This window comes from Gobius niger, assembly GCF_951799975.1.
Source record: "Gobius niger genome assembly, chromosome: 14".
NCBI lineage: Eukaryota > Metazoa > Chordata > Actinopteri > Gobiiformes > Gobiidae > Gobius > Gobius niger.
Window position 1 is genome coordinate 5,066,796 of NC_136865.1, and position 12,936 is coordinate 5,079,731.

The 12,936-nt window shown below is 41.0% G+C and overlaps 1 protein-coding gene across 1 annotated transcript in view; it reads right to left on the bottom strand.

Annotated features, from left to right (window-relative positions):
- Positions 1 to 12,936, bottom strand: part of hibadha (3-hydroxyisobutyrate dehydrogenase a) — a 44,706-nt gene that overhangs the window by 30,543 nt on the left and 1,227 nt on the right. Inside the window, exons 2-4 of the mRNA XM_079571319.1 lie at positions 12,523 to 12,683; positions 10,926 to 11,035; positions 9,453 to 9,574 (exon numbers count right to left, since the gene is read on the bottom strand). Coding sequence (XP_079427445.1) covers positions 9,453 to 9,574; positions 10,926 to 11,035; positions 12,523 to 12,683 — 393 coding nt within the window. The remainder of the gene's footprint in view (positions 1 to 9,452; positions 9,575 to 10,925; positions 11,036 to 12,522; positions 12,684 to 12,936) is intronic.

Genomic DNA, 12,936 nt, shown 5'->3' on the forward strand with positions numbered 1-12,936 from the left:
CCCACTGTCAGCAGCACCCGTCTGAAGGGGCTTGTTATGCAAACGAGAGCCGGGATCACTTTCTCTTGAGAGGGACTAGTTAGCTGTCAGGGATGTGGTTCAAGAGGAAAAGCGCCGCCTCCTGTCTGTCACGGCTCTGACAGCCAAGACGCCGATAAGTGCGACGCGTTAAGTGGACAGCTGCGTTAAGTGATCGCTGCTCGCTCGCACGCCACTCAAATGATTGGGGAATTTTTGAAATAAGAGTTAAGAATAAGAGTTTGAATTACATACCACATTTGTTATATTTCCTTACTTTAAATCCTATTTAGCCAATGTTGTTGTTTTTTTTAAGATGCATTTTTTAACAGTAAACCATCACAAATTATAGTTATTAGGGGCGGAACGATAAGGGGGCCCCAACACTCAAGGACTTTGGGAATAACTGACCAACGGTGTGAATGTTTTTCCGAAGATATTTTATTTTAGATTGACCCTCTATGAACCATTTCTCATTTCTCATGGGTTCACTGCATAATCTAGAACAAGGCACTCGCAGTTTCACTTTCCAAGTTTTGGATAACTGCAGAGAACTGCTTCTCCTTTGAGGATACTCGATCAACTGGGGTTCTTAGGTGGAGCTGGAGAGTTAGTCACCAAGATATTACAATACAAAGGCGGAAAAGAAGTTTAGTCTCCTCTTATTACACCGCTATGTGCAGATTGTGTTCAAAGTTGTCATAAATGCAGTCATTTGCATCTATAAATGTGGCTCATGAATGTGACTCATGACATTATCTTTTGGGGAGCTACTTGGAAAAGGCTGGCGACCTACTGGCTCGAGACCTCTGCACTAAAGAAATTTACGATGTGGTTTCTACTCGAAAGCAAAAACATGGGAGGATGTAGTCTTTTATGGTTCTAGATAATTAATATGATAGTTTGTACGATTGCATAGAGAGACAGATTTCAAAAGTAAAGGTTAGGTCAAATTGTAGACCCAAGTGGTCAATTATGCGAAATCAATTACATTTGTAAACGATTTAGACATACAGAGTATCTGAGAGCTGAATGTAACAAGTGAATTTCTCCATTGTGAGATCCATAAAAGGCTTATCTTATCTTTAATAACTTAGCATAAGTACAGAAAAAAGCATCGCTAAAGTTCCAATATTGAAAACATAGTGCTTAACTCTTAACTCTGCTACACTCTGAGGTGGTATGTTACTATTGTACCCATAGCTGCCATGAGATAGACTGACAGAAGTGAGGCTGCTTATCTATGCCATTAGCCTCACTGGCCAACACCTATCACTCACTCACACACCAGAGTCTTCGGTGGATCCGAAACACTGAACTTTTGGATTTGTGGACAAACGCTGACACCACCTGAGCGACTGTTGCAAAAGAGCTGATTAGTCGTCTTCATTGTTCAGAGCAAATAACAGTTGTTCGTAAACAGTGCCACCCGAGCAGCAGCTCCGATCAGAACAAGCCCCAACAGGCTGCCATGACGTTGGCAGCGGCGCTAAATGACATGGTGGCACTAGCCTGTGTTGATGTGGTTATGGCCATGATTAGACTGGTGTGGAGCGCCCAAACAGGGACCACCTCGCAAACAGGCAACACGAGCCAAAGCGCCGGGGCCCGGGTTTTAAGCTCCCTTTTCCCAGGGCTGCATGGGAAAAAGCACAATGAAAGATGTTTTTTAGGGATTTATATAAAAGCGGCGTGTGATGATGGCAGTCAGACACAAACATGAGCGCTCGGGGTAATTACTGCTAACGACCGCCGCTCGTTAGCATAGCTCCTCCGTGCCAACACCCAGAGCAGTGACATCAGAGCGGTCTGCAGAGGACTTCATGTAGAGTGGAGGCGTTCTCTCGTACGGTGATTATCAAACGCTTCACACCAAGTACCAGCTCATAATGCCATATGGGGAGACTAATAGTAATTTGGATTTGTTTGGGATACATTTTGCAGACTGACTTGAAGGTGATCCTTTCGAAATGTGTGTCAATAAAGTTGGCAAAAACTCTGGAGATGGCTTAACATTTTCAAAATAAACACAAAGATAGGGACATGGCAGCACATAAAGTTACACTTTTGCCCAACACCCTGTGCGATTAGCTAACCCTGCTAAAGCTATAATGATATCACAGTGCAAATATCATTAGCTCAATATTATCAATCTGGAAAGGCTTTGGACAGGAAGTGACATAGATAGAGGCAAACAATTTTAAACTGTTGCCGTGCCAACCATGTCAATGGGAAATGAGTCAAACAGCTTTACCTCCATGTCGCTTCCTGCCATTAACTTAAAAATGCAGATAAAAATATTTAAATTGCTGCTTCAACTGAAATAAAATGAGAATTATTACTTTATCCATATTATCCATCTAAATAAGTCATATTTTCAACAATACCTTTGTCTATGTCACTTCCTGTCAGCAGCTTAAAAATAAAAAACAGAAAAAATTTCCAAACTGCCCAACATTTCTTCATTAAAATTGCTGTTTCACTGAAATAAAATGATAATTATGCAACTGAAACTAAATAAGTCATATTTTAAAATAAATAAATCCTGTCATAAGGCAACAAAGCATTAGAGCACATCAATATTTAGCAAAAAAATGTGTTTGTAGCAGAGTCTTGTGTTTTTCAGTCATGGGTGTATCGTTAATTAATTAGCAACCATAAAACTGCTCATTGTTGAAAATGTAAAACCCGCCCCCTCACAGCAATACTGCCTCACGATTGGTCCAATTCAATAGATACAGACGGCATCTCGTCATAGAAGGGGGCGTGGCTTCGCCGAGGGGGAAAATAGAATCTTTAGAGAAACACAATTTTTCACTCTTTTTAGCCATTTTCTGGTGGAATATGAACTTATTTATCACACACAAATAAAGTCAAGTGTAAATCGGGCCCATATGGATATTTTCTCACAGCAGATTGTTCAGTAGAAGTGAAAAAAAAGGCAGATGTAGCAAGCGCTAGCTAACCGTTAGCATTAGCCCGATGCTAACATGGAGCATCAAGTTAGCATTCTCCGTTATTCATGTATTTATGGGCTGTTGAACCACTTTGCTCCTCCCCATGTCTTTGTATCATTATTTAGTAGAAAACTATGTTCATATTTCAGCATTTGTTACAGTAGTTTTTGAATAATAAGAGAAAATATACATTTTTTCAAAATTGTTTTCCCCCTTAACGGTTTTAAAAAATGACCATATATGGGCGATTCCAGAGATGCCGTCTGTATCTATAGTAGATCTGCGACTAAATGCTTCAGATCTAGACTAATCAAGACAATCCAGCCTGCAGCACAAGTTTACAGGTCAGCCAGTTCAAACTTTAAAGGACTTATATCACAGAAAAAGTGCTTCTTCTCATTTGACCCCCTCTGCATTCAAACACTGGCCCACACGATGATGTGCGTCACACAGAGTTTTACATGAAGTTTCTTTTTAATTTCACAGTCTGGACACCTATACCAACGCAGCAGTCTCTTCTCGACTGTGACAAGAATGGTGCCCTGGGAAAAGGGAGCCTGGTGGCATGTGTTTGCTGCTTGTTCCTTTTTAAAAGCGATGATGACTGGGCTGTGGAGGTCTGACAGTGAAGTGCCAAACCCGGAGTGACGCACGGACCAGGATACAAGGCTTAGTGCTAAACATGCGACGGCTGAAAACGCCAACGGCCACTTATGGGGAAGAGAGGGGATTTACACAAGCAAACAAATGGAGCCAATGCCAAATGAGCAGGAAATGAGGTTCGAATCATTTTAAGTGTTTGAGAAACTCTTTATATCCTGCTGGTAAAAACTCCAACACAGGGACCACTGGTTTAATTGGAAACACAGTCTTGAGCGAACATATGTGTGGCCAAAATAAGGATGTTGCATGATTATTTCAATGATCAGTTTCATTTATTATTATTTATCAATGAAGTAAAAAAGGCTTTCATTATTACCTTTTAGACTGAGAGGGGAACCTATCGATCATTCAGACCTAAAGCTAAAGGTCAGTAGGAACTTTTTCCCGAAAGGCTTAACACCCAATAACTCCAATAAAGTGAAGCATTCGTTTTATTCGATATTTTTATCGCTGTAAAAGACCCACAAAATGAACGTGTTTGTGCGCGGTAATGAAGATACCGATATGAAGGGGGCCGATAGCTGATATATAGGCCCATATTTTATTTATCTTAATTTGATGCCTCTATTTCAGTAGTTCTCAACATGGGGGTTGCGAGACAAATTTAGGGGGTCGCCAGATCATTTAGATAAAATATACATATTTTATCTAGTGTTCCTATTTCTCACGGTGTGACCCAGGCGGGGGGTCACGAACCCCTTTACCTGTTACGATGGGGGCCGCGGCTCCAAAAGGTTGAGAACCACTGGTCTAGTTAAACATTTATTATTATTGTAAAGGTTTCAATCATAAAAATATATGTAATAGAGGTCGACCAATGTGGCCTAGCTGTGGGAGGGCTCATTTTAAAAGGGATGTCTCTATCACTTTCGATTCGGAGTTATCGGCCTTTTATCGGCCGATAGCCATCTAAAATGTGAGCCAATTTTAAGTGGTTTATTCATGAAAAATACGCTAGGCACAAAAAACTAATTCGTGCCAAGTTTAGTTCAAAGACCTGTCGGTGTTGGCTGTTTTCCTCCAATGCTCACAATGCACTGTGGTCTATATTAACCCATCAGTGACTATCATTTTTTTCTCTCTGGACAGTCAGACACCCCGAGAAAGTAGCAAGACCATTATTATAATTTGATGATATAGCGCTCTATATGAGGAATAGTGTGAACATTCTGACACAGTCATTGTCTCACCACTTTCAAGAAGGAATACTGTCACAATAATGTAAACAACAACAACAACTAGCTTCGAGTTCAATTGGCAAAAAGTATTTTACCAACACTCATGTCTCTACACTAATACTCCATTACAAGAGAGTTCCTTTTCATACTTAACAAACCTTGCATTGCTTGCCATCATCCACAGCTGCAGTGACAGTGACAGTGGGCCAGAGTGCCCCCTCCTGGCAGCAGTGGGGCGGAGGTGCACCCTATGGCAACAATGATGCGCTATGATGGTAGGAAGGAGGGGGTACGCGATCTCCTAACGAACAGCCTTTATGAGCTCTTCTCACAGATTAATCCACAGTAAACAAGGGCGGCCATCTTGTTGTGTGACCTCTGGCCCCTGTCCAAACTGCACAGCACCAGACAAGACAGGGGAGAAAATAAACGATGAAACTAGAAAGAAAACTAAAAGTAAATATTTAGTTAAGGTTTTTCGAGCTTTGTAGAAAATGGGTTAATGACTTGATTTTGATTTTCTAAATAAATGCCAGCCCCATCAAACCAATGAAAATGTTAAGAACCACGACTCTTTAGACATTTAGTTACATGAGACAGTGATTTACAGAAGCAGTGGTCTCTTTAGAATGGTATGTCGCCCTGTGAATATAACTTATTGTCCTCTTGACCTGCTATTAGGCGTCGACTGTGACTTTGGGTGGCCGGGTCTGGTGTGTACATGTATTTGTACGGACACAGCCTGGTTTCCTGTGAGCCTCGTTAAACGCTCCTGTCTGCGGAGGGTAAACAGAGGGGAGAGGTCGTGCTGTGATCTCGTCGGCTTCGCTCCACCTCCTCAGACTGCGCTGATAAACAAACACAACGGCCGTTGGGCAGGACCAGGCTAGAGCCTTTACACCTAAAGAAACACCCCGAAGTATTTCAAACAAGCCAGGAGCTCATCCCCACTGACATCATCGCAGCACTTAAAAAGAGAATAGGAATTAGATACGATTCCAAAACCTTTGAGTTCTACTCTGTTACAGCCCTATCAGTAGTAAGTGTGATGGACACTGTGTATGAGACAAACTGGTTAGCCCAGGGTAATTCCCTAATTGCCAAGTCGCAATGGCATAATTAAACATTACACAACAGCTGATAACAGGTTAGAAAGGTAGGAGTTGGAATCTCACAGCTAATGGCTACATGGCTAACATTATATGACAATTATTATGGAATGTGCATTGTTCATCTATTTTGTATCCAAGGATGACGGATGCAAACAAGCTACTTAGCTACAATCTGGTGCAGTACATCTCTGTCTCTATGAGCTTAATGTCTCTGTGCATTGTCCCTTATATAAAGATCAAACTAAACAAAACACAGGGTTTACACATGCAGAAGCAAGCAAACTGTGATGCTTTTTAATAGCATTTTTAAAGCCACAAACACCGGGAAAAAATCTGCACATATTTCATTTCTTAACATTTGCAAACATATTATCAGAGGAAAGAGAATCATACACAACGGGCAACTTTTGAGCCAAAAGATTGGTAAAATTTCAGCCAAAACTGCAATTGAATATGTTTACCATCATTTTGGTATTTTCAATGAACTTATACAGTAAACATTGTTGAACAATGTCATCATTTTCCAATAAATGTATATCTAATGCCAGTTTGAATCTAGTTTAATGCTTTTTAATGACATTTCATTTAATGACTTTTAATGCTTTGTTATGCCCCAAGGAAACCATGAAACAACATTAGCTTAGCCGAGAGCTTCATGTTAACACAGCAAGTTATGGGCAATACATAGAACAAGGAGGAGGCAATGTTAGGCTTAGGGGCCAGATTCGGTCCTACTGCAAAGAACCTCTGGCCCCCAAGATTATTTACAGACATAAGCTTTACCAATAAGGCATAAAATGCATGTTAAAGCGCTCAAAGAATGCCAATTATTAGTGATAGTGATATTGTCACTGTTATACAATTTCCTGACAATACGCCCTATTGAGTCATATGATGTGCCAGTGGTGCTTGTTTAGCCCATGGTGTAGAAGAAATTCAGCCCTCCAACAGCAAACAGGTCTCTTGTCTACAAGAGAATATTGTAATAGTTGTGTAAAAGATACAGTATGCAAAACAACAAGAGTGGTGTCAATTACAAGAAACAAATGACAAAAAGTAGGGTTGTTCCCACACTGAAACTGAAGCCGATACCACAGATTTCCCTGGTATCAGTTTCGGTGAGTCCCTAAACCACCCCCGATAGTCACATTTGTGTTATCTTTTTTTTGTCACAGTGCACAGACTTTGTTTAATCTGCATAATGATCCATGTTCCATTGATTTTGGCATATTTTTACAGGATTTGTTATTGTTTTTATTCTCTTGCTGCGATATCGGACTGGTAATCGGTATCGGTGACTACTATGAACCCAAGTATCAGTATGAGATCGAATGTGATAAACTGATATTGGAACAACAAAAAGGCTGCAAAAACTGCTGGAGAAACATAAGAAATAATTTCATGTAAAGGGAATTTTCTCCATTGTGTCTCCGGTGTTTATTCTAAAGTCACATTGAACCAAACACATGCACTTCTTTCTGTATGCTTGATGATGGTTTGCAAAAACATCGCTTGATAGTTAGGCAAAATTAAAAACAAAGGGTGAATTCTCTTTGTCAATATCTGCCTGAAAACAAGTGAAGATAGTCTTCCACAGAGTACCTACTGCAGTGAGGTTTATAGTGGATGAAGATGACAGCAGACTCCGTGATGGACACTTTTACAGCTGCTGTCTCGTCCGTATCTTATCAGCCTCCACTCTCCTCCGCTCGCTGTGCGGCCCGTTTCCCCGCTCTTTATGGCTCTTTATCGGACATGAAAGGCACCGGCGCAGGACGGCCGCCATTACGGCTCCATCAACATGAAACGGCCTGACGTGGGCTTGTCCGGCACAGTGCGGCTCGGCCCATTAAAGAGGACCCTGGCCAGTGTCAGGGAGTGTCATCCGTGCGCACACAGGACATAATGAGACGTCAAACCTTCACCTTGTCTCCAGACCCTGGTCAAAAGCAGCAATAAAATCTCAAGAGGGCACCCATGGACTGGAGCACTCAGTAATAACGACGTGTGTCCAAACGCGGCGGCACTAACCGGCACTTAGCCCCAGAGCCCAGAGTATAGACACACACTAGAGGCTCTGTCTGAGGAGGGAGGCCAGGGTTCAAGCACTCGCTCTCAGATGAGCAGCAGAGATAACCCAGGACTGCCCCTTAACTCACACTTCTAACATCAGGCCATTCTACTGCTTTGGTAAATATTTCATTAAACATCTATGAGTAGGACACGAGTTGGTGTCCATTTTGGGAGGCTAAGCGAGTTTTCCATTAGCAAACAAGTCCTTCTCAGCTTGACTCATATTAACCTTTGCTCTACAGTTACTTTCTTACAGCTTCACTGTATTTAACCACGAGAGAGAGAAATGACCCCTTTTCATGGGAATAAGTTCAGTGAAACATCACTCTATGCCCCTGTTTCAGAGGGCTTTCTTCTCGGGCCATTCGGTAGCCATCAGCTATTAGTAGCCTGTTATGTCATGTGTTAAGTACCCGCTCATCTCACTTTGGCGAGAAGACTGTTCTAGAGGAAATACTTGAAAACCGGGTAGATGTGTGCTCAGGCCATGCTGTATCTAGTGACAGTGGACATGATCTGTAACAAAGTAGATCCATGGTTTTCACACCAAGTATCATCTAAAACATTAGCTCAAGAACAGGTCCAATGTGTCTGGACCAGGACTTAAATAGTTCTACAGTAAAATGCAAAATGTATGCTCAAATAAATAAATAAATAAAAATAATAAATAAAAAAATAAAAAAGGAAAACCAATCTAGGGAGGTAAGTGGGTCTGCAGTGGACCCCGAATACCGCAAGACAACTGTGTACCACAGTTTGAGAAACGCTGGCTTAAACCAGTGGTTTTCATCTGGTATAGCATCAGGAGCCAACATCACCCAAGAATGACAAACAGTGACCAAAAGAAAAAAATATTTACCACTTAAAATGTAAAACACTAAACTTCTCCACAAACGATTGTTGAATAAACAATTGAGCCTGGAATGCTGAAATCATGATCAAACCAACTGAGAAACAGTCACTTAAAAAGACTGGGAGAGTGTTTTTGTATTTTTCTTAAGAAAGATCGCGACCCACTAAACATGGTTCCATGACCAACGAAACACTGGTGTAGACCATAATCATTAAAGTGGACAATGGAAGTTTCCTTCACACTTCAAAAACACATCCACAAAACAACCCCTCTGCAGTGCAATTACATGGATTATCAAGAATGTTACATCAAACTCTGTCTCGATCAAACTTTACAAGGAAGGCATTATTAAAAATGAGGGTTCACCAAGTCCACTCAGAACAACAACAGTAATAGCAGCCTATCACTGATCCCTCCCAACACCAACTTTGCAGCCACCAACAAACACCAGTTCATCACTGACAAGCGTATATATAGGACAATCACTGCATCATCAGAGCGAACCCGACCCAGGACAACTACAGAACGACATTCACAGTCCACTGACACAGGCCTGAATGGTAACGTAAAATAACAGGAGCATCATTCGAAGAGTTACCTCCTGACACTGGAGCGTCCATGAAGACCGCTCCCATCTTCTCTGCCGTCACTGCCATTTCCTTGGACACATACGGGTCTATGGTGGACGAGTCGATCAGTAGAGTCCCCTTCTTCACCTTCCTACAGGAAAAACACCAACATGCATGGACACATTTAGGAGGGAAAAAAATCAGAAGATTGTTTACAAAACTGACAGCTCTATCATTTTATAGACAGGCGTCATAGTGCATTACACATTCTTACTTTATTTATTAAATGGAGTAGTATCTGCATATAGATAAATGTACAGGTGAAACTCGAATAATTACAATATCGTTAAAAGTTAATTTATTTCTGTAATTCAACTTAAAATATATGGTATAGGCCTTATGGCATGCAAAGTGACATATGTCAAGCCTTTTTTAGTTTTCATTTTGATGAGTTTGGCTTACAGCTTGTAAAAAAAACCAAATCTGAGAAAATTTGAATATTACATGAAATCAATAGAAAAAGATATTTTAAATGGTCCTCTGAAAACTATCATTATTATATATACTTGGCACTTGGTTTGGGCCCCTTTTACTTCATTTACTGCCTTAATGTGGCGTGGCATGGATGCCTGTGGCACTGCTGATGTGTTATGGAAGACCAGGATGCTTCAATAGCTTTTTCAGCTCTTCTTCATTACAGACTGTGGAAACTTCACATTGGACTTCAAGCATCTTGGATTGTGTGCCTCTCCATTCTTCCTGCAGACTCTGGGACCTTGGTTTCCAAATGAGATGCAAAATCTGCTCTCATCAGAACTGTGGACTGTGGACTATTGAGCAACAGACCAGTTCTTTCGTTCTTTAGCCCATATTAGACGCTTCTGACGTTTATAGTTCAAGAGCGGCTTAACAAGAGGAATATGACATCTGAAGCCCATATCCAGGATCCGTCTGTGTGTGGCGGCTCTTGATGCACTGACTCCAGCCTCAGTCCACTCCTTGTGAAGGTCCCTTACACTTTTGAATGGCCTTTTCCTGACAATCCTCTCCGTGGTCATCCCTTGTGCACTTTTTTCTTCCACACTTTTCTCTTTCATTTAATGTGCTTTGATACAGCACTTTCAGAACATCCAACTTCTTTTGCCATTTATTACCTTTTGAGGCCTTCCCTCATTATGGAGGGCGTGATGGTGATGGTTTTCAGCATAACTGTCAGGTCAGCAGCCTTCCTCATGATGGTGAATTCTACTGAACCACTGAGACACTTTGAGCCGACAATATAGTCCCTTTTCACAATATTCTAATTTTATGATATTCTGAATTCGGTTTATTTACAAGCTGTAAGCCAAAATCATCAAAAGTAAAATAAATAAAGGCTTGACATATGTCACTTTGCATGCCATAAGTCTATATCACATATTAGTTTCCCATTTGAAGTTGAAATACATTTACATTAACACAGTACAACAAACTGATCTAGTTCATTAGAAGCAGTTGCTTACTTGAGGATGCCGTTGTTTCCTGTGTACACGTCTATAACGTTGGGACTTGAAGGCAGCATCGTGATGATGCGGTCTGCTTTGTCTGCCACATCAGCTGGTGTGTCCACAACCTGCACATCACAGAGCACAGCATTTCATCTCTGCACAAGGACCTGCCTCCTCTCACAAAACACATGCATGATGGGAAAATGTTGAAATGAATGAACTGATAATGGTGCAGCTTGTATAGTATTAAAAGCAGGTACCAAAATGTTTTTTATTTACAGTTTTGATGATGCTGTTGCTTGATTGTTACAGCTCAAATAAATGATTGTTTTTCTGATTCCCAATCCCCTCCATTTGTTTCCTCCATTTTCTCCCCAAAATGTAACTTTTTTTTTTTACACCATTTCCCCACCGCACAATTTCTTCCAATTTTTCCCAATTTATTTCCAAAATCATTCCCAATTTTTCACACATTTCTTGACATTGGAAATTTGCATATCTCCCACAAATTAGGCAAGGCAAGTTTATTTGTAGAGCACAATTCATACACAAGGCAATTCAAAGTGCTTCACAGTTGAAAACAAATAGAATCAATAAAAACATCAACATAGAATTAATCAATTAGAGTAAAAGGCGAGAGTGCAGATAAAATACTTTCAGTCATATGCATGGGCAAAAAGAACTGTTTTCAGCCTGGATTTGAACATTGTCAGAGTTGAGGCCTGTCTCACATCCTCGTGAAGACTGTTCCAGATTTTAGCTGCATGAAACTGAAACGCAGCCTCACCGTGTTTATTATTGACTCTGGGAACCACCAGGAGGCCCCTCCCTGAAGTTCTCAGGACCCGAGATGGTTCATACGGCTCTAACATGTCAGAGATGTACCTTGGAGCTAAACCATGAAAAGACTTGTACACAAGCAGAGCTGTTTTAAAGTCTATTCTCTGAGTGACAGGAAGCCAGTGCAGAGACCGGAGCACTGGACTAATATGGTCGTATTTCCTGGTTCTTGTCAGGACTCGAGCAGCAGCGTTCTGGATGTACTGTAGCTGTCTGATAGCTCGTTTAGAGAGGCCAGTGAGCAGCCGTTACAGTAGTCTAACCTGCTGGAGACAAATGCATGGATAAGACTCTCTAAGTCTGGTTTTGACACTATTCCTCTGATCTTAGCAATGTTTTTCAGATGGTAAAAAGCTGCTGATGTTATTGCTATGATGTGGCTGTTTAAGTTCAGGTCTGAGTCCATGATTACTCCTAGATTTCTAACCTGATTTTTTGGTTTTAGAGAGAGAGACTCAAGGTGACTGATAACACTTTGTCTTTGTGCCTGTGGGCCAAAAACAATGATCTCAGTTTTGTCTGAGTTTAGTTGGAGAAAGTTGTTTTGCATCCACAAACTGATCTGTTGGAAATTATTGTTCTGTTTTCTAGATGACAAATATGTTAGTATAAGTATCAAAAAAAAGAATTGTTCAGGTATCTATATCGAAAACCAAGCATCATTAAAGTGATCAAATAAAATGAAAGCCGTACAATTAAAGGTCACACTCTTTGATTGAGCGTTAAGACCTATTGATGTTATGACACGGCGGATCTCCAGTGTAAGCGTTACCTGTGCGCCGCTGTCCTGCATGTCCTTACACGACTCTGGGAACACGTCTGTGCAGATGACCGGATAACCGTTCTTCAGCAGGTTCTTGGCCATGGGACTGCCCATGTTCCCTAGCCCGATGAAGCCCACTGGAGTCTTGGAGGCCATGGTCCGCGAAGACACTGACACAGAAGGGCATCAAGAATGACAGTTACAAAACCGACGCCGAGAACTCCTTCCAAGCACTAACCAATACAAAAAAAAATTAAAATTCGCCTAAAATGAAACATGGCAGCCCTCTAATTTATAATAGCAACAACGAGCTCATTCAGATCCTTTTTGATCAAGAGAAATCCAAGACTGTGTTGTTTGAATGAAGCTATGAACGCACATAATTGTCATGTCAAGATTGTGTTTATTTATGATTCTACTGTA